Here is a 19679-nt window from a genome sequence, read left to right as displayed (position 1 = left end):
GCAAAATTATTTCCATAGTTACAAAACAGGTTCTTTGAATATCCATCTATCCATCCATGCTCACTACACACTTGGGCCTTCCTAGTCTGTCCAGTGGTTAAGTGGTCTGGGACACCACCAAATGGCTATCAGGTGACAACTCTACACCCCTTTTCCCTGAGTATTCAGAACACATGTCCTCAGGGCAGTTGACACAGCAAAATTACTTTAGTACCAAGCACACTTACAAGCAACCTTGTGCTTGACCATGGTATTTGTTATGGCTAGCACAGAAATCCAAAAACAACTCACCACTTTAGCTCGAGTCAGCCAGACCATTCTTCCTGATTATGCAAATCTTGGTTTCTCAGTCATTACACATCATCACTGAAGTATTCCAGCAGGTCTACAGCCGGCTGGCAGTACCCTCTCTAGCATGGCATCCACTGTCTTTGGAAAGGCATTTAGCTCTAGAAAGGCTGAATACTCTGCACAACTTTCTGTGCATAAGCACAAACAACTGTCAGAGCTCCTTCACATACAACTTGCAATTACATTGAGGTGAATTTGTTGACCATGGTGTCACATTCTGTTTATATGGCACCAAGCCAAGGTACCTCGACACACGTAGCAGTGGCTTTGGTTTGGGCAACTCACACAATAAGAGAGAAATTACATCCCAAATAAAGAAGTTTAGTTTGTCTCCAAGTGCCTATACAACACCTTTCACCATAATTACAGTTGGTGAAAACCAGCTGGAAGCAATCTCTTTACTGGCAAGTGGAAGAACTGAGAAGATATAGCTCTTCCTACCTGATGGCTTGTCCTTAGCACCATTGAGTAGCATGGGGTCTGCACCGTGCAGCAGAAGCTGGTTCACAATATGAGCCTGTAGAGAGAAAAGGCACACATAACCTTCAGACATTGTGTCAAAGGGAGGAATCAATGAGAACATAAGGATCTCACTGAAGAATAGGATCTAAACCGATTTTTGAATAATTTTAACCCTTCACTAGCCATAGAACTGGAACTGAAAAACTGATGAACATGGAGAGGTTATTTCCATTCACAGACAAAGTGTTGTAGTTCTCTAAAATAAGACCACTGCAGCATATTGTGAAGCTCTGTATCTTTTGCATATGTTTGTCAACATAGGCTTTTTGATGAGCAATGAGACAGAAGAAGTACATTGGCAGTGCTCTGTATGATAAGTCAGCGTTTGATGGCATTTGTAGTAAGATGACATGGTGTGTAGAAGTATGCTTTGTGTGAGTGTTTGAGCAACTCCAAGGGGCCCAAGACTTGGACAACCGAGAATTAAATGTTCACATTAGGTAGATTATGGCAAAGATCCCTATGTATACATCAGTCCATCCAAAAAATCCACAGAAAGACTCCATAACAGTCTGTGATAAGATGAAAAACACTTATACATGGGGCTGTTTCTTTACAGAAATCCTATAACTCAAAAAAACTAGAGTAGTAGACCTCTGTTCTTAGTCATCAACAAACTGAAGAGGTATCTAATCTTTGAACCGGATGCCTGAGCCTGGGCCATGAACGTGCTCTCAGGAAGACTGGCGAGTCTGCTGTAGTTCAGAGCACACAATCTCAGGTTTCACATTGTCATCTCAATCTTTGCCAAGAAACAGGGGCCTGTGGGGACATTCTGGCAGGGTAGCTATTCTGAGCATGTGTGGCAGCTCTCCACTGGGTCACTGAGTCCTTCAGGGAGGGGGTTAGTGAGGGTGGCAAGTGTCTGAAGTTGAGCATCTGCTGACCCAAATTGGGAGGGGGTGGAAAGTGGCATTAGAATGAAACCTGACACAGCAGAACCACACAGGGAGCATCCCAGCTGACTCACACTCCGGAGGCTGTGATTGTGACCTTGCAGTCACCTCAGCAATAAATGTTGTGCCTGAAGAGGCAAAGAGGCTAGAATAAATATGGCTGCCCAATGTCAGTTCAAGGGCAAGAACAAACAACAAAAGAGAGAAATATTGCCATTTAAAAAGATGAGGTTGTATAGGAAATGGGATATCACATAATGGAAGTACTGTTTCTCTTGCAGTGAAGGGGCTGGAATGGTAATAGTAAGTCCTGAAATGTCTACACCTATCCATGGGAGACTGGAAGAAAGTGTTGTCACCCTTACAAATGACAGTCTTACAGTCTTACCCTGGATGCCTGGAGTACTTAAATCACTGCCTTCCTCATCCCTCATCTTTATCCCAAACTCCAGAAGTGTTAGTTGGTTTACTGATTTAGCACTGCAAAGAAAATCGTGCTCATTGTCCTCTATGACTTTACTGAGCCTGTGAGTTGGCAGTCCTCCAGATCTGCGTGACATACTGCTGAAAACTAATCTGTGGAAATGGCTGTGAGGGGACCACGAAGGAAGCCAGACCCTGTGACCCTGTCCCACCGTCTGATTAAGCGCCGTGACTCCAGCATGCTGCCAGTGTCCAGGCCCAAAACAGACTTACACAACAGGACCCCATTGTGAAAGTTGCTAACATCCTTTCATTTTGCAGGGAATAGAGGGAACAAAGCAAACTATAGTACAGTGGGTCTCCGACTTAGGAACTTGGAATCGAGAGCTGGCTTGTCGATCAAACACAACATGAAGGGGGCAAGGGACTCATCAATTCTACATGCAGCTACCACTGTAACATCCCCTTACAAAAACGGCTGTATCAGACACACTTAGTGTGCTATGAGAATTGTGTATTTATAACCTCTTTGTGCGTTGTGAAATGTACTTTGGTTTACTCTGAGTAGTCTGCAAAATGAATAAATGTAAATATCAGCAACCCAGACAACTGGGAGGTAAAAGTGTTGATTTCCAGACTCTCTTACTCCCTCTCTCTCACTCCCCCTTATTGAGTAGCTCATGGAGACCAGGTTGGCAGACATCCCCTCCCTCTGGAGTTCTTGTGCACGTGCCTGCCTGTTCTGAGTCCCTTGGCTGGGTATTTATGACCCTTTGTAAACAAAGCACAACAAAGAACCGTGGCCAGAGCTAGAGTCGGGCATTAAGAAACTTATTATGCACCATCCCTATCCGTTGGCACACTGGTACACAATTTGAATAGCTGTACTAGGTATTTAAGAGAAATAAATACTTGTAATGACAAAAAGTACTCTAAAGTTTCTAATTTGGGGACCCACTGTACATGAAAAATACACAGGTGGTGCAGTATCTAAGGAACCAGTCAAAAATGTTGAGTAAAAAGAAATTTAGATAAAAATTTCCACTGAACAATACCTGTGCATTTATTCTTGCAATACTTTTTCATATTTGATCATGTTTAACAGCAATGAGCAGCTGATGCTTAGGGTTTCTTAAGGCTACCTGCTTAACTGCCCGATGGATTTTTCAAGAAGGAACCAAATAGAAATCTTTCACACTCACTTCTCCACTGATCTTATAAGCATATGATAAATGTGTAATTTTTAAGAAATTGTTTAATAAAGGAAAACCCTTTGAAAAGCTACTTGTGTAATGTCTACTGGTTCATAGGGCCGAATGTGACAAATGAATGTACTCTGTCCTCATTTGCCTGCATCCAAAGCTTTCTTTCTGTTGATGTAATGGATGTTTTGTATTTGCTGTTTTGGAGAAAAACATTTGCTAAATGTAAACGAAAATATGTACTATCAGTACCTTTGTCTTCACTGTACGTCTAACAGGCAGTGAGAATTAGAATATTAGGGTGTCAATCAGGGTGGGAGCTGTGTAGGATGGTCTGGGTGCTGTTTTATAGGTTGAGCGGGCAGTAGGAGATCAAGATATAATGCAGGAAAGATTTCTGGAAGTGCCTTGGGAAACTGGAATATGTGGTCTTATCCATGAAAAAATCCTCTTCTGTCAGCACTGCCCGAGTCACTTAGCTCAGAGACTTAATCTAAGATTTTGACTGTGTCAGCAAGATTTCACAGTTAAAGGCCCACCTCCCCCACAAAATCAATTTCGCACTTTAAGTAGCAGTATAATGCATCTAATTTAAGACATAGTGATGAATTGATGAAGGGAGAATTTTTTTCCCCCACGGTATGCAACTGCCCTGTTTCGAGTATTTAATGACAGATTCACCATTACAAACTACAAATTACAAACTCGAACGCTGTTGCATAGATAAAACGCACTGCTCAATAGTCACACGGATCAGAAGAAACCCTTGACTTCACCTGCCAGTATGCAAGAGTAAGACGAGACTAGACCAGCAAGGAGAGATTCATGATTACATGTTGCCTTCAAGGACGAAATCTATCGGACCAGAATATAGGAGCAAATAAAAGCAATAACACCGGAGAAGGTGGGAGCAGTGATCCTTCATTTCTTTAGTGTGTCAGTGCAGCTACCTGTCCATATTTGGCTGCCAGATGCAGAGGAGTGCAACAGGTGTTGTCAGCTGCCTGGGGATCTGCCCCATTCTTCAACAACAGGGAAACAACGTCACTGTAGCCGTTGGCAGAAGCGATGTGAAGCTAGAAGATGACATACGTTCCATTACAGCTCTGATGGGCATTTCGCCAGAAGCAGTAGTGCTCAACATTACCCACACATGCAAGTCAAAATCTATAACAGACTTTGTGATTGTAAGGGGATGCTCACCAAAGTGACTCCTTCATCGTTGCACTGGTTAACACTGCCCCCAGTGGTCAGGAGGTACTGTACATCTGACAGCATGGTGCTTGGTTGCTGCATCTTCATACTCTGCACAGTGCTCAGGTCTACACCTGAAACAGATGCAGAAACAAACAGGCAAAGTCATGGATGAACACATTTAGCTTTATCTAGAAACCTGTCTTTTATCATTTTTATTTTTCTTTTTAAAAGGTTTTCACCAAAGTGGTTCTAAACAGTAATTATCTGCTGGTTGATGTTTTTCCAAATGTGGAACTAATCTGTAATAATAACTGTAAAACAAGCACTAAGCTAAAATGAAAAGCTAAATGACAGAGGTTTCACAGAAAAAACAGTGCACCGAAGTCCCACTATGGAAAAGAGAAAGGTCTTTTCTGCATGTTGATCCGATAGAATCCACATAGAGAGAAACCCATAAGTTCACAGTGAAAGTGAGTTTTCTGAAGCGTCACTTAAAACCTAACAACCCAATAGTCCATCAAGCCTGACATCTTTGCAATTCAGATTTACAATGCATGGAATTATTTAGCTTACTTTTACACAAGCCTTTAAGAAAAAACATAAGAGGGAGTCCAGACATACTGACGGTTCTCTGAATATGCCACTTGTCTTCTAATCAAAATCAAAACTGTCACTATGACAACCCTGTAATGATGCAAGACACTCAGCAACCTCAAAGACCAGATGATCCCAATGAAAATAAAGATGGAGTGGGTGTGAGTCCATTGTGAATATCAGTTCCGTGAATATCTGGCTGCATATTAAAAGTAAGTGTTGAAGGGCCAGTGTATATACCTCCCTTCACCTCCAAGTGAGAATTCAAGCAAGCAATTATTTTTACTTATTCATGTAGCTGCCACTTTTCTTCAAAGCAACTCACAATGTGAGTTTATACACTAAACTAAGCTATGGAGGGGAAACAATGAAACCCGACACACCTATTAGAGATAATATACCTCTAGTTAAAGCAAATGACCTGAAGCCTGGTTTGTAAAAATAAAAATGGTATGACCCTTTATTGGATGTGTGCATGGAGTAGATGTGAAATAAGGTGGAGGTAATTACATTTAGAGTACCTTCTTTCAAAAAGGTAATGAACTGATGAATTTTTATGTTTTAATATTTTGTCTTAAATTGTATACATTCAGAGACATTTACCATTTTCTTCCAGTCGCTTTAGTAGAATATAGTTGGTCTCACTTCCTTCTGTTGAGTAATCCAGTGGAATGTTTCCATTGATATCCTGCAGCATTATGTTAGCCCCAGCCTTCAGGGAAATATACAGCAAAAAAATAAATAAAATAAATAAATAAATATAATAAGCCAAAAGTTCACAATACTACATAATTTATTTAATGAGCTATGATTATCACATTTTCCAGGCAACTACCTCAAAATCTGAGCATAATGAGGGCCAATAAAGATATATAACATAGCAGAACAGAAGGCTCTGGGAGATAAGACAAGATTAATGAGCATTTATTCAGTGGAAGACAGCTAGTTCTTTGTGTACATTTCTTTGTGTCTGTGTATATATCTGGCAAAACAAATGACAATTGTAGATACATCTGAATTAAATGTCACAAATATATATATAAGCAAATTCAAATATATTCAATAATAAATCTCAAATTCCTTTTCTTTGACAGACTACATAATACTATTACTGTACTAATACTAACAAAGGTATTGCCACCCCAACACAAACAAGCTTTCCCAGCAGTCCAGTACTAGAAGTAACGCTGCCAAATTCATTTTCAGCCATGACCACCCCCGACAAAAAACCACCACTCTCCTGCTCCTTGGGAGATAAACAGAACAGTTTATTTTAAATACTGCTCCCTTACGGAACAGTTATTGCATCTAGAAGTGTATGGAAGGTGGCCAACAAGCCCACAAGTCCGTTTTTGATTTGTTTCATACGACTGACGCAAACATGAAGAGGCTGTTATGACAATATGAAAATTTATTTTAGGTACTACCGGATTCTGTTAGGAAATCTACTAGGTGAGGAGTTCCGATAGGTGATCACAGGCCACCTGTTCTAGAGTTTCAGACAGAAAGTAGAAGCAGGAGACTGGCCTGTAGATGCTGAATACCCTTTTGTTTTGTTTTGTTTCATAGTTAAGGTAATCTATCAACTTCATTAAGTTTAGTTTGGTTTTCCAAAGTTCTTTGCTTTGTTACCATCTTAGCTCATTTTTTCCCCTGGGCAGTGTCTTTGTATTCTGTAAATATTGTAAATAGTCACCTGAATATTTGCACCTATTCGCGCAGTAAAAAGAATTTGCACTTAAGTACTTCCTTGACATGTACGGGGTGCAGCGGCACAGTGGGTTGGTCCTGATCCTACTCTTCGGTGGGTTTGGGGTTCGAGTCCCGCTTGGGGTGCCTTGCGATGGACTAGCGTCCTGTCCTGGATGTGTCCCCTCCGGCCTTAAGCCCTGTGTGCCGGGTTAGGATCCGGTTCCCCATGTCCTGTATGGGGCGAGTGGTTCGGACGGACGGACTTCCTTGACGTACGTGTGTTTTTTGTTGGCCCCTTGTTAACACTCGTCACCACCCACGGGATGTTACACCCTAGTCACCCCTAGATGCCTGGAGTCGTAACATGCCCCTCGTCCATCCCAGCAATGCAGTGCATTGTGCTGAAAAAAACCTTTGCAGGGAGGAGCCTGAGAAACAATAATTTGGTGGGGCAAAGGGGGTCCACCCCTAGGGCTCCACAGACTCTTCTAGTCAGCAGAAAAACCAACTCTGTAAACAGCAGAGGTGGAGGGGTATTACCACTGGAACATGAGAGATAAGTTTTGCTGTAAGGAACCTGACAGAGATGGCTGCCCTTGACAAATGAGACATCTTTCTGAAAGCATGCTAGCCAGTACTGTCTATCACAGAGCGTTAATGACATCATTACTCTAGAAAGCCAGCATATCTGTCTTAATTAACATGCACAAGGACTCTGACACAATGGTAAGGCTACAATCCCCTTCTCAGAGTAATTACTTTCCTTCAAATGTCAATCAGACTCAGTACTGTCAATTTTATTCAGCATAGTGAAAGCATAATGAACAAGAATGAAATGTATATACTGCAGCGCGCTGCACTCTCGGTTCGGATGGGGCAAAGGAGGACACACGGACAGTGTTTATTAGGAACGTTTATTCAAACACTGGCACACAGCAAGAGGTATCGGTGTGAATGCAAGGAAATAATGCTCTTTGTCCGAGGACCTCTTTTCCTCAAGGACCTGTACCTCAAGCCAGCCTTTCAAGCCTGCTTAGTGCTCCTCAGGTTTTTTCCCTTTTTCACTGGCCACCACACTCACCCTCTTATATTCCTCGTGAGTTCCCACAGCATCCTTCCATCCATCCATCCATCCATCCATCCATTTTCTTTCCTGCTTGTCCTACTAGGGTCACAGTGGCAACAGGGAGAGCAGAGAGGCCAATTGTGAGATATAATTCCTCCAGCGGGTCCTGGGCCGACCTCAGGGCCTCGTCTCAGTTGGCCATGCCTGGTATACCTCCAAAGGGAGGCACCCAGGAGGCATCATTATTAAATGCCCGAACCACCTCACCAGACTGCTCTCAATGTGGAGGAGTAGCGGCTCTACTCCGAGCTCCTGCTGGACGTCCGAACTCCTCACCCTGTCCCAACACCCTGGAGAGAAAACTCATTACAGCCGTTTCTATCTGCAATCTTATTCCTTCGATCATTACCCAGAGTTCATGACTATAGGTGAGGGTAGGGACGTAGATCAACCGGTAAATAGAGAGTTTTACCTAATGGCTAAGCTCCGCCTTTACCACTACAGTCCGATACAGCGACCGCATTACTGCTGTCACTGCTCCCAGTCTGCGGCCGATCTCACGCTCCCTTCTGCCTTCACTCATGAACAAGACCCCAAGATACTTAAACTCCTCCACCTGGGGCAAATTCTCTCCCCTTACCTGGAGGGGGCATGCCATCCTTTTCCGTGAGAGAACCATGGACTCAGACTTGAGGTGCTGATCCTCATCCCAACCGCTTCACACTCGGCTTCAAATCGTTTCAGTATGTGTTGGAGGCAACCATGTGATGGTGCCAAAAGGACAACATAATCCGCAAAAAGCAGACTTCACCTTCCATCTCCCACACAGAATGCCCTCCTGACCTCGACTGTGCCTTGATATCCTGTCCCCACAGCAGTTCAACACAATTCCATTTTATCCACAAGTCAGCTATTTACTGTAAACCCATTTTCCCGCTTAAACTCCCAGTAACGCGGGTCATTACAATACTATATACTCAGGAGGTGATGATTTTAATATTTTTTTACTTCTATTTATTGTTTGGAGTTTCAGTTTCTAATCTTTTGCAGTCTTTAACACACACAAAAGCCTGAGAGAATGCACGTGGCGAATAAAATGCCAAAAAGATTAGACTTGAGCTGTCTTATATAAAAGGGAAACCAAAGGAAAATCACATTTTAAAATGCAGCACATTCACTGCCATTTGGAACCTGGAATACCTTCCCCTGCCCGTTCGACCGCACTTGTGGCTTTAGGATTAAACAACTTGCTACAAACTATTCTGCCCAGCCAAGTTGACAGCATTTTCACAACTATGCAAATGAGGCCTACTTCTGGAAAATTGCATTCTGTCACATTACAGAAAATGATTTTAATGCAAATGCAGTTAGTAAGCTGAGCCACTTCAATGCCTTTTCTTAAAACAAACAAAGGAAAAAAGCTGCAACTTCTGCCCTTTTTTAATGTTATTCAGGCCTCATCATGCAGGCTTGTTCTTCCAAGCTCTTCAGGTGAGCTGGTACACAGCGCAGTTTAAAGCAAACAAGCACAACCTCATCAAGCGCAAAAGTTGGCCTCTGAAGGCCTTTTAACATGAAAAGTGTACATTTTGCTGCAGCTCAGTAGCTCTCTCGGTAGCAAGCAAGCTGTCACAAGCTCCTGTGGAGCTATATGCTGTGTGGAGCTCCAGCATGCATTCCCTAAAGCTACTTCTTGGAGAATCAGATGAGCTGATTGAAGTGCCATTTATTTATTTCTGGGCCCACAAGCACTTTGATGCTGATTCAGTTCTAGAACCAGCATTGAAGACAAGTCAGGAAGCAAAAATAACCAGCACAGACAAAATAGTGATTTGAACAGAATAAGTTCAATGTCATTCACAACAGTATTGCTGCAGTAAACGTATTTTCTAGGGAGGAGAGAGTACTTTTTCCTTCAAGCTCAGGCCATTCACGGCTCAAAAGGTCACACTGATGTTATGTCCATTATGGTATGCAACTTTGCTAAACAGCAGTATAAGCTGTTTTGTGATCATTCATATATAGACATGCACACACACAGATATACACAAATCAAATTCTTGCACAAACAAAAACTAATTTTTTTTTTTTTTTTTAAAAAAAAACAAGGCCTACACCTGTGCTCACTGTGTTGGCTGTAGTATGAGACGTGACAGTATGAGACCTGTAGTCAGCCCATCCTCTTTGGGGGAATCACTGATAGGGGGACAGGGTAAGTCCCTCCAGTGGGCACAATCTACATCAAAAACAGAATGTGACCTGGTACTGTCATTTAAGACAAGAAGTCCACAGGAAGTCTTTGGAATAAAATTATTTTCCTTCAAATGCAGTGACTTCTCCTCCGTGAACCGCCACCTTATCGTGGTGGAGGGGTTTGAGTGCCTGAATGAGTCCAGGAGCTATGTTGTCTGGGGCTACATGCCCCTGGTAGGGTCTCCCATGGCAGACAGGTCCTGGATGACAGACGAGACAAAGCGCGGTTCAAAAACCCCTTATGACGAAAAAATCAAGGCGTCCGTTTACCCCGCCCGGTATGGGGTCACCGGGGCCCCACCCTGGAGCCAGGCCTGGGGGGGGGGCTCGCATGCGAGCGCCTGGTGGCCAGGTCTATGCCCACGGGGCCTGGCCGGGCTCAGCCCGAAGCCACAACGTGGAGCCGCTCTTCGGTGGGCTCACCACCTGCCGGAGAAACCATAAGGGGCCGGTGCGTTGTGATTTGGGCGGTGGTCGGGGCCGAGTGCCCGGCCGACCCGAACCTCGGGCGCCAACTCTGGTTTTTGGGACTTGGAATGTCACCTCACTGGCGGGGAAGGAGCCTGAGCTGGTGCGGGAAGTTGAGAGATACCGTCTAGATATAGTCGGGCTCACTTCCACTCACAGCTTGGGTTCTGGAACCACTCTACTCGATCGAGGGTGGACTCTCCACTATTCTGGCGTTGCCCAAGGTGAGAGGCGGCGGGCTGGTGTGGGCTTATTAATAGCCCCCCAGTTCAGCCGCCATGTGTTGGAGTCTACCCCGGTGAATGAGAGGGTCATCTCCCTACGCCTTCGGGTCAGGGAACGGTCTCTCACTGTCGTTTGTGCTTATGCGCCTAGCGGCAGTGTAGAGTACCCGGCCTTTTTAGAGTCCCTGGGGGGCGTGCTGGAAAGCGCTCCCACTGGGGACTCTGTCGTTCTACTGGGGGACTTTAACGCCCACGTGGGCAGCGACAGTGATACCTGGAGGGGCGTGATTGGGAGGAACGGCCTCCCTGATCTGAACCCGAGCGGTGAGTTGTTATTGGATTTCTGTGCTAGTCGCGGTTTATCCATAACGAACACCATGTTCATGCATAAGGGTGTCCACCAGTGCACTTGGCACCAGGACACCCTAGGTCGGAGGTCGATGATCGACTTTGTAGTCGTTTCTTCTGACCTTCGGCCATATGTCTTGGACACTCGGGTGAAGAGAGGGGCTGAGCTGTCAACTGATCACCACCTGGTGGTGAGTTGGATTCGATGGCGGGGGAAAAAGCTGGACAGACCTGGCAGGCCCAAACGCATAGTGAGGGTCTGTTGGGAACGTTTGGCGGAGGCCCCTGTCAGAGAGGTCTTCAACTCCCACCTCCGACAGAGTTTCAACCAGGTCCCGAGGGAGGTGGGGGACATTGAGTCTGAATGGACTATGTTCCGCTCCTCCATTGTCGGTGCGGCTGTTCGGAGCTGCGGCCATAAGGTCTCCGGTGCCTGTCGCGGCGGCAATCCCCGAACACGGTGGTGGACACCGGAAGTAAGGGATGCCGTCAAGCTGAAGAAGGAGTTCTATCGGGCCTGGCTGGCTCATGGGACTCCTGAAGCAGCTGACAGGTACCGACGGGCCAAACGGAGCGCGGCTCTGGCAGTCGCCGCGGCAAAAACTCGGGCTTGGGAGGAGTTCAGTGAGGCCATGGAGGAAGACTTTCGGTCGGCCTCAAAGAGATTCTGGCAAACCGTCCGGCGACTCAGAGGGGGGAAGCGGTGTTCCACGAACACTGTTTACAGTGGAAGTGGTGCGCTGCTGACCTCAGCTGAGGATGTTCTCGGGCGGTGGAAGGAGTACTTTGAGGATCTCCTCAATCCCTCCGACACGCCTTCCGTAGAGGAAGCTGAGGCTGGGGACTCGGAGAGGGACTCGTCCATTACCCTGGCTGAAGTTGCTGAGGTAGTCAAAAAACTCCTCGGTGGCAAGGCTCCGGGGGTGGATGAGATCCGCCCCGAGTTTCTCAAGTGTCTGGATGTTGTGGGGCTGTCTTGGCTGACACGCCTCTGCAGCATCGCGTGGAGTTCGGGAACGGTGCCTCTGGACTGGCAGACCGGGGTGGTGGTCCCTCTTTTTAAGAAGGGGGACCGGAGATTGTGTTCCAACTACAGGGGGATCACACTCCTTAGCCTCCCTGGGAAAGTCTATGCCAGGGTACTGGAAAGGAGAATCCGACCGATAGTCGAACCTCGGATTCAGGAGGAAAATGCGGTTTTCGCCCTGGCCGTGGAACACTGGACCAGCTCTATACCCTCACTAGGGTGTTGGAGGGTTCGTGGGAGTTTGCCCAACCAGTCCATATGTGTTTTGTGGACCTGGAGAAGGCATTCGACCGTGTCCCTCGTGGCATCCTGTGGGGGGTGCTTCGGGATTATGGGGTTCGGGGCTCGTTGCTACGGGCTGTTCGTTCCCTGTATGACCGGAGCAGGAGCTTGGTTCGCATTGCCGGCAGTAAGTCAGACCTGTTCCCGGTGCATGTTGGACTCCGCCAGGGCTGCCCTTTGTCACCGATTCTGTTCATTATTTTTATGGACAGAATTTCTAGGCGCAGTCAGGGAACGGAGGGTGTCTGTTTTGGTGGCCGCGAGATCTCGTCTCTGCTTTTTGCGGACGATGTGGTCCTGTTGGCTTCATCAACTCAAGACTTGCAGCGTGCACTGGGGAGGTTTGCAGCCGAGTGCGAAGCGGCGGGGATGAGAATCAGCACCTCCAAATCCGAGGCCATGGTTCTCAGTCGGAAAAAGGTGGATTGCCCCCTCCGGGTTAGGGGGGAGTTGCTCCCTCAAGTGGAGGAGTTTAAGTATCTCGGGGTCTTGTTCACGAGTGAGGGAAAAATGGAGCGGCAGGTCGACAGACGGATCGGTGCGGCGTCTGCAGTAATGCGGTCATTGTACCGGTCTGTTGTGGTGAAGAGGGAGCTGAGTCGTAAGGCGAAGCTCTCAATTTACCGGTCGATCTACGTTCCTACCCTCACCTATGGTCATGAACTCTGGATCATGACCGAAAGAATGAGATCGCGGATACAAGCGGCAGAAATGAGTTTCCTCCGCAGAGTGGCTGGGCGCACCCTTAGGGATAGGGTGAGGAGCGCAGTCACCCGGGAGGAGCTCGGAGTAGAGCCGCTGCTCCTCCGCATCGAGAGGAGCCAGTTGAGGTGGCTCGGGCATCTGTTCCGGATGCCTCCTGGACGCCTCCCTGGGGAGGTGCTCCGGGCTTGTCCCACTGGGAGGAGGCCTCGGGGCAGACCCAGGACACGTTGGAGAGACTATGTCTCCCGGCTGGCCTGGGAACGCCTTGGGGTTCCCCCAGAGGAACTGGAGGAGGTGTGCGGGGAGAGGGAGGTCTGGAGTACTCTGCTCGGACTGCTGCCCCCGCGACCCGGCCCCGGATAAAAGCGGAGGAAGATGGATGGATGGATGGATGCAGTGACTTTCGGGTAGTGTAACTGAAAACAACATAATCAGTAATGCAGGGCATTACAAACGAGACACAACTACATCTCTGAATCGGCACCCTATTTGATGGAAGTCAGCAATGCACAGGGGCCCTTCCACTGAGCACTCCTGATACATCACAGGAGACGTACACACTTGGAGAAACGGTGGTTTTTTTGGACTTCAGCTCCAAGTGACATCTGAGTGCTGCTCTCAGGTAGTCCACCTACGATGGCTTGATTTACAAAAATACCAAAACTACTGGTTCAGTTCTGCAGTTGCACTGAATATCTGCCTGCCCCTGTTTCGGACAAAAAGGGAAACACAAAACAGGCAGTGAGAAGAGGGCAACAGAAGGAGGGAGACACTCACCAGCAGCAACAGAAGTGCCATGTCTGCACTGTCACAGGCACTGGCAACATGCAGTGCTGTCCACAGGTCCTCATCCTGCTGATTTACATCCGCTCCCCTTTCCATCAGTAGCTCGGCAGCAAAAACATTGTCATGTCGTGCACACTGTGGAGGAGTTATGGAAGGAGGAGTTCAAACCATTTAGTCATGCACATCTCAGTATCAAAACACTCCTGAGAAACAACTGCAATGAAGCTGATTGACGTTAAATTTAAATTCTGCACTGTCCCCGAGTTAACTGGGTTATAACCCTTGTATACTCCGTTTCAAATGATACATACTTGGATGTGAAAGTTGAAAACAAACATTTGCAGGTATGCATGGGTAAATGAAATATTAATTTCTATCTATAGTATATTCTACAGATCATGGCACTTCATAATAAGGATTTGTGTCGTTAATCTTTGTCCTTCTCAAAGTTAATTCCAGCTAAACAGATGTGTAATCCTGCATGGAAAGTCTGAGCTCGTTTGCAATATGTAGCAATACATTTGCTGGTGAAAAATCTGGTCTGCACAGGTCCTATAGTACATTGCCTGCATTCACAATTATTTTCAACAGATTTCATTTATTCATTCAATTTGTTGTTTAATAAGAAGTTAAATAGGGGAGAACTATTTTCACTCATAAAAACACCAATATTCATGTGCTTACGTGACATTTGTAGGCTAGCAAGTGGTGCAGTAGTTAAGGTACTTATGATTGTATGTAGCAGGGGGCATACTGGGAGGATGAAGGATAAGTGACAAATTATGAACTCCACTCCCCATTTCCAAGTGAAGGTAACGGAGCATGGTATATACAGTTTATGAATGGATATAAGGATATACGAAATATATATGTATTTAAATGGATATGGAGAGTTCTTACCAGATGGAGCAGTGATCCTCCAGACGGTAGTAGCATACTGGGGTCTGTTCCCTCCTTCAGCAGTCGCACCACTAAAAAGTGAATGGAGACCTGTGAAACAGGCTGCCTCCATGCCCGGAGGACAAGCCCTAACCCGTTTTTGAAGAAGCTGGAATGGTGAGGGGCTCGGAAGAGCTCTCACTTGCTATCACCTTCAACACATACAGTAGCTTCCAATAAGCTCCAGGGTTCGTACAATTCTGACTGGCATGCACTTCCTACTAGGCACAGCTGGAATGCAAAGTTTGGGGATGCCTGTGCTAACTTTACAGGAGTTGAACTCAGATGTGGTTGGACCCTCTCTCACAAACATGAATTTTTATCTTCACTTAGATTTAGATGATTCCAAATTTATTGCACCTGGTAGGCTGCAGGAACAGTAAAGTCTGCCTTTAAACACATGTGACTTTGAAATGTCAGCATGGAAAACCTTTTGTTCAGTGTCAATGCATCTCTATGAATGTGTCATAAATGACAATTAACAGGAAGTTGTGGGATGAAGGGTTGAGAGATGAAGATAGATGGACGAAGAGTCTCCGTATGCTCTCCACTTAGTGCTCTAGGGACAATACGGCAGGTGAAGAGAGGCAGCTGTGTTCAGGCTGGCTGGCACCCATGTTGGGTCCATGTCAAGTGTGGAGCAGAGCTGTATTAACCGTTCCTGGGCACAGCACCCACATCACACCATCCAGACCTGCGTTGCTCAGCACAATAAATTTTCAGGAGGTGTCAGTTAAAGATCCAAGACTGCAGACCAGCTTCCAAAATGAAAGTGAATGTGACTTGGATAAAAATAGCAACATCTAGGCAATTGTTATGTTACAAATATACAACAGAAGAAACACAAGATCAGCCCGGGCAATCCACTGCTCATCTGTGTTCACTGTTCATTTCAATAATCCTCTTTGAATCTGACTGCTTGTAGCTGATTTAAGATTTATCCCTTTTCAAAGTATAAGAGTCTTAATTTAGCACAGCACGGTAATAATCATGTTACATTGAGAAGTCTGGAGATAGCTTAAATATTCTGAACATCTGGCCAGAACTGGACAATTTATGATCCCAATGATGAAAATCATTACAAAAAAAAAAAACACTTTCCATAGCATAACAGATGCCAGATGGTTTCAAATTTCTACCTAAAAAGCAAAGGTTTAAGGTTTTGGTACCATCTGACAATGCTCAAACCTGGGTTCAGATCCCAGGACTACCAGTGACTCTTCAACTTGACCTGTACAAAATACCTCTACCTGTGCAAATGCAGGCTATAAGGAACCATCTCAAGAAAAAATTGTGAAAAATTACTTTGGTGGAGAACTGTTGAGGGGAGTTACGGAGGGATTCCCTCCTGGGTTGCTCTCTTTGTTAATGTGTGTATACACTCTGAGTGCATGTTTAACTATGCCATGCAAAACAAAAGCTGTGTTCCCATAGTCCTGTCTTCAAAGCCCGCCTTCTGTAACCCTGCTAACAGCACAATAGAGGTGATTTGTAACAAAATACATCTTACTCTTTGGAATTTTATTCAGTGGAGCTCCTGACTTCTTTGCAGAGGTGAATATTACATTTTTAGTAGGGCATAACTTGACACCTTCTAAACAGCACTGTTGCAAATGACCAAGTACTAAGGATAATTCTTTATACCCAGATAGGACTATCACAGAATAACTCAACTTAAATAACTCAAAAGGCCATAGTGTCTTAATTTTTACCAAAGAAAGAAGGATGATAATTGCTAATTAACCTTCTCTGCTCCCATTAAGTCCTTTCATTAATAAGGGGGATTATGAGATGTACCAGAAATTACATAGTTATTTATCAAGTCTGATAATTTGCCTGAGCTGCTTATCATTTTTGGTTCTACAGACTTATGTTCTGTTCAATAAAATAGCCTTGTCTCAATATCCCTCTTAAAGCCTAAGATGTACTGTTTAAAAAGGGTCTTTATACAGGAGTGGTGTTATCATTTGCTCATATTTACCTTTTAATTAGAATCATTATTTCTATTTACACTTACTCAATATATTTCACCTTTCCTGGAAAACTACTTATACATTGTTACAACATGTGAGACCGCTATAGATTTGAACAAGAGAAAAAATGTTCATGAACTGCACAGTAAAGATTTGTTAACATTACTGATCTGACACCTTTTTCCCAAGTTGACTTACAATGTCAGATTTGTATATTAAGCCATTAACCATTATTACATACAGCTAGGAAATTTATTGTAGAGCATTTCAGGGTAAATGCCTTGCTCATTGGTATTTGCAGAAGTGAGGATAAACTCAGGTCATTCAACTGTACAGTGACAGTTCTAATCACAGCACCTGGATCTGCATCTGTTGCTTCCATGTTTTATGTCAGACCATGCCATTTATTTATGAGCCTTTTTGGTAGCATGACTAAGGGAGGTCATCAGTTGCAGGTGACCTCAACATTGGAAGGCAGACAACATGCATGAAACAGTATGCCCTTCTCTGTTGACCAACCCATTTTATCACTCCCTGGGCAGCATGTGGTCACAGCATCACACTGAACAACAGATGTCTCCCAGTCTCCCTTGGTCCCACCTGCCTGACAGGTCCAGTGTAGTATGAGCAATTTATGGCACAGGTGCTTTGGACATCTGCTCTATACTCCTTACCTCCTCCATTTTCTTTGTACAGTTGCCCCCCTTATCTGCAGTGTTGCTTTCCATGGTTTCAGTTACCTGGAGTCAACCGCGGTCCAAACACACACACACACACACACACTTTCTGAACCCCTTGTCCCAGACGGGGTCCCGGGGAACCGGAGCCTAACCTGGCAACTCAGGGCGTAAGGCTGGTGGGGGAGTGGACAGACCCAGGACAGGACGCCAGTCTGTCGCAAGACACCCCAAGCGGGACTTGAACCCCAGACCCACTGGAGAGCAGGACCCAGTCCAACCCACTGCACCACCACACCCCCTGAAATAAACAATTCCTAAGTTTTAAACTGTGCGCCGTTCTGAGTAGCGGGATGAAATCTCGCACCATCCCACCCGGGCCGTGAATCATCCCTTTGTTCAACATATCCATGCTGTATATGCTACCTGCCTGTTAGCCACTTAGTAGCTGTCTCGGTTATCAGATTGACTGTTGGGGTATAGCAGTGCTTGTGTTCAAGTAACCCCCCGTCCCCCCTTTTTTCTTTTAAAAAAAAATAAAAACTGTTAAAAAAAAATCAATACTTATGAGGACCTGGGAACTGGTCCTTAGTTTTCTTTTTCTTCTGTACAGTATAGGAAAAAACATAGTGTATGTATAGGGTTTGGTACTATCCGCAGTTTCAGGTATCTGCTGGGGGTCTTGAAACATATGCCCAGCAGATAAGGGGGGAACCACACACACACACACTTTCTGAACTGCTTGTCCCAGACAGGGTCGCAGGGAGCTGGAGGCTAACCCAGCAGCTCAGGGCGTAAGACCGGAGGGGGAGGGGACACACCCAGGACAGGATGCCAGGCCATCACAAGGCACCCCAAGTGGGACTTGAACCCCCAGACCCACTGAAGAGCAGGACCTGGTCCAACCCATTGCGCCACCGCGCCCAGGGGAGGACTACTGTAATATTACTTCTTTCAATAAAGCACTGTCAAAAGACAGAAGGTAAGTTAAACTAATTATCATTCCAAATAGTACAAAACAAGTACTATATTTATCTATTAAGATGTTTCCCAAAATAATGTCATTTTCACAAATATAAAATTATACTTACAACGTGAAATGTCCCAGGAGAAAAAACAAAAAGCAAAACACAATTGATCTCAAAGTTTGACAGCTTTGTCTCAGTTTTAATATTTTCACAGCTACAATTAAACTTTTAAAGTTATTCCAAAATGTGACAGCACTGTGAGCTCAGCGTAGACAACCGTGGAGTGTCACGTTTATAATTTTTGCTGATTTAAAGTATGCGCTAAACAATGTGACAAGTTAAATCAAGTCTTGGGACGTGAGTATAGATAATATTTAACAAGAAATCTTTAAGATACTTATTCATGTGCAGTCTTTTACTGTATGTTATGAATTTACGTTTTCCTGCTTGACAAATCTGAAATTCACAAGTAGCAATGTTCGGATGTAAAACCTAATAAAAAATATAAAAGACGACATTGTCGAGCAACAAATGGCAAGATAAACAGAGAGCTGAACTTGTAACCACAAAGGTTGATGGACTGTATCCTACTTATGTCTGTTGTCTACCACATTGTGCAAGTCACACATCCTGAAAAGCACAGCAAGGCTGAAACTATTTATTTATTAATTTTTGTTTATACCACCATGTGTTCCCAACAGACTCTGACAAGTAATAGCTGCCTGTAAGTACAGTACTTATTGCAGGATTCAGGAATCATTTCACACAGGATTTTAATAATAACTTTCCTGACAATCGATACACAACTTTGAGATGGATCACACCTTGGAAGCATAAATCAAAGTGAAACTGCGCCAACCGAGGATACAGAGTGACAAAATGGCAGCCATGCATCCAACAACAATGAAAGGCTATAAAGGTTTTTGAAAATCACAGCACTAAATGAGTAGTCACGTTTCACATGTCTCCGAAGACTATTCATCTGGTTGACCCAATGACACAAATAAAACAGCATATCAAAGCAACTTTCTAACAAAATGGGAAGGTACTTTGGGTCATTATTCATGTTCCATTGACAGGGGAAAA

General features: G+C 44.9%; 1 protein-coding gene across 4 annotated transcripts in view; it reads right to left on the bottom strand.

The window, feature by feature from the left end:
* myo16 (myosin XVI) overlaps positions 1–19679 on the bottom strand; it is a 92163-nt gene that overhangs the window by 55033 nt on the left and 17451 nt on the right. For all 4 annotated transcript variants that reach the window (XM_018750080.2, XM_018750079.2, XM_018750081.2 and 1 more), the window contains exons 3-8: positions 14937–15007; positions 14028–14171; positions 5789–5897; positions 4598–4722; positions 4345–4470; positions 793–868 (exon numbers count right to left, since the gene is read on the bottom strand). In XM_018750080.2, coding sequence (XP_018605596.2) covers positions 793–868; positions 4345–4470; positions 4598–4722; positions 5789–5897; positions 14028–14171; positions 14937–15007 — 651 coding nt within the window. The remainder of the gene's footprint in view (positions 1–792; positions 869–4344; positions 4471–4597; positions 4723–5788; positions 5898–14027; positions 14172–14936; positions 15008–19679) is intronic.

This window comes from Scleropages formosus, chromosome 1, assembly GCF_900964775.1.
Source record: "Scleropages formosus chromosome 1, fSclFor1.1, whole genome shotgun sequence".
Taxonomy (NCBI): Eukaryota; Metazoa; Chordata; class Actinopteri; order Osteoglossiformes; family Osteoglossidae; genus Scleropages; species Scleropages formosus.
Note: the sequence above shows the minus strand (reverse complement) of the source record. Positions and strands in the feature narration are given on the sequence as shown.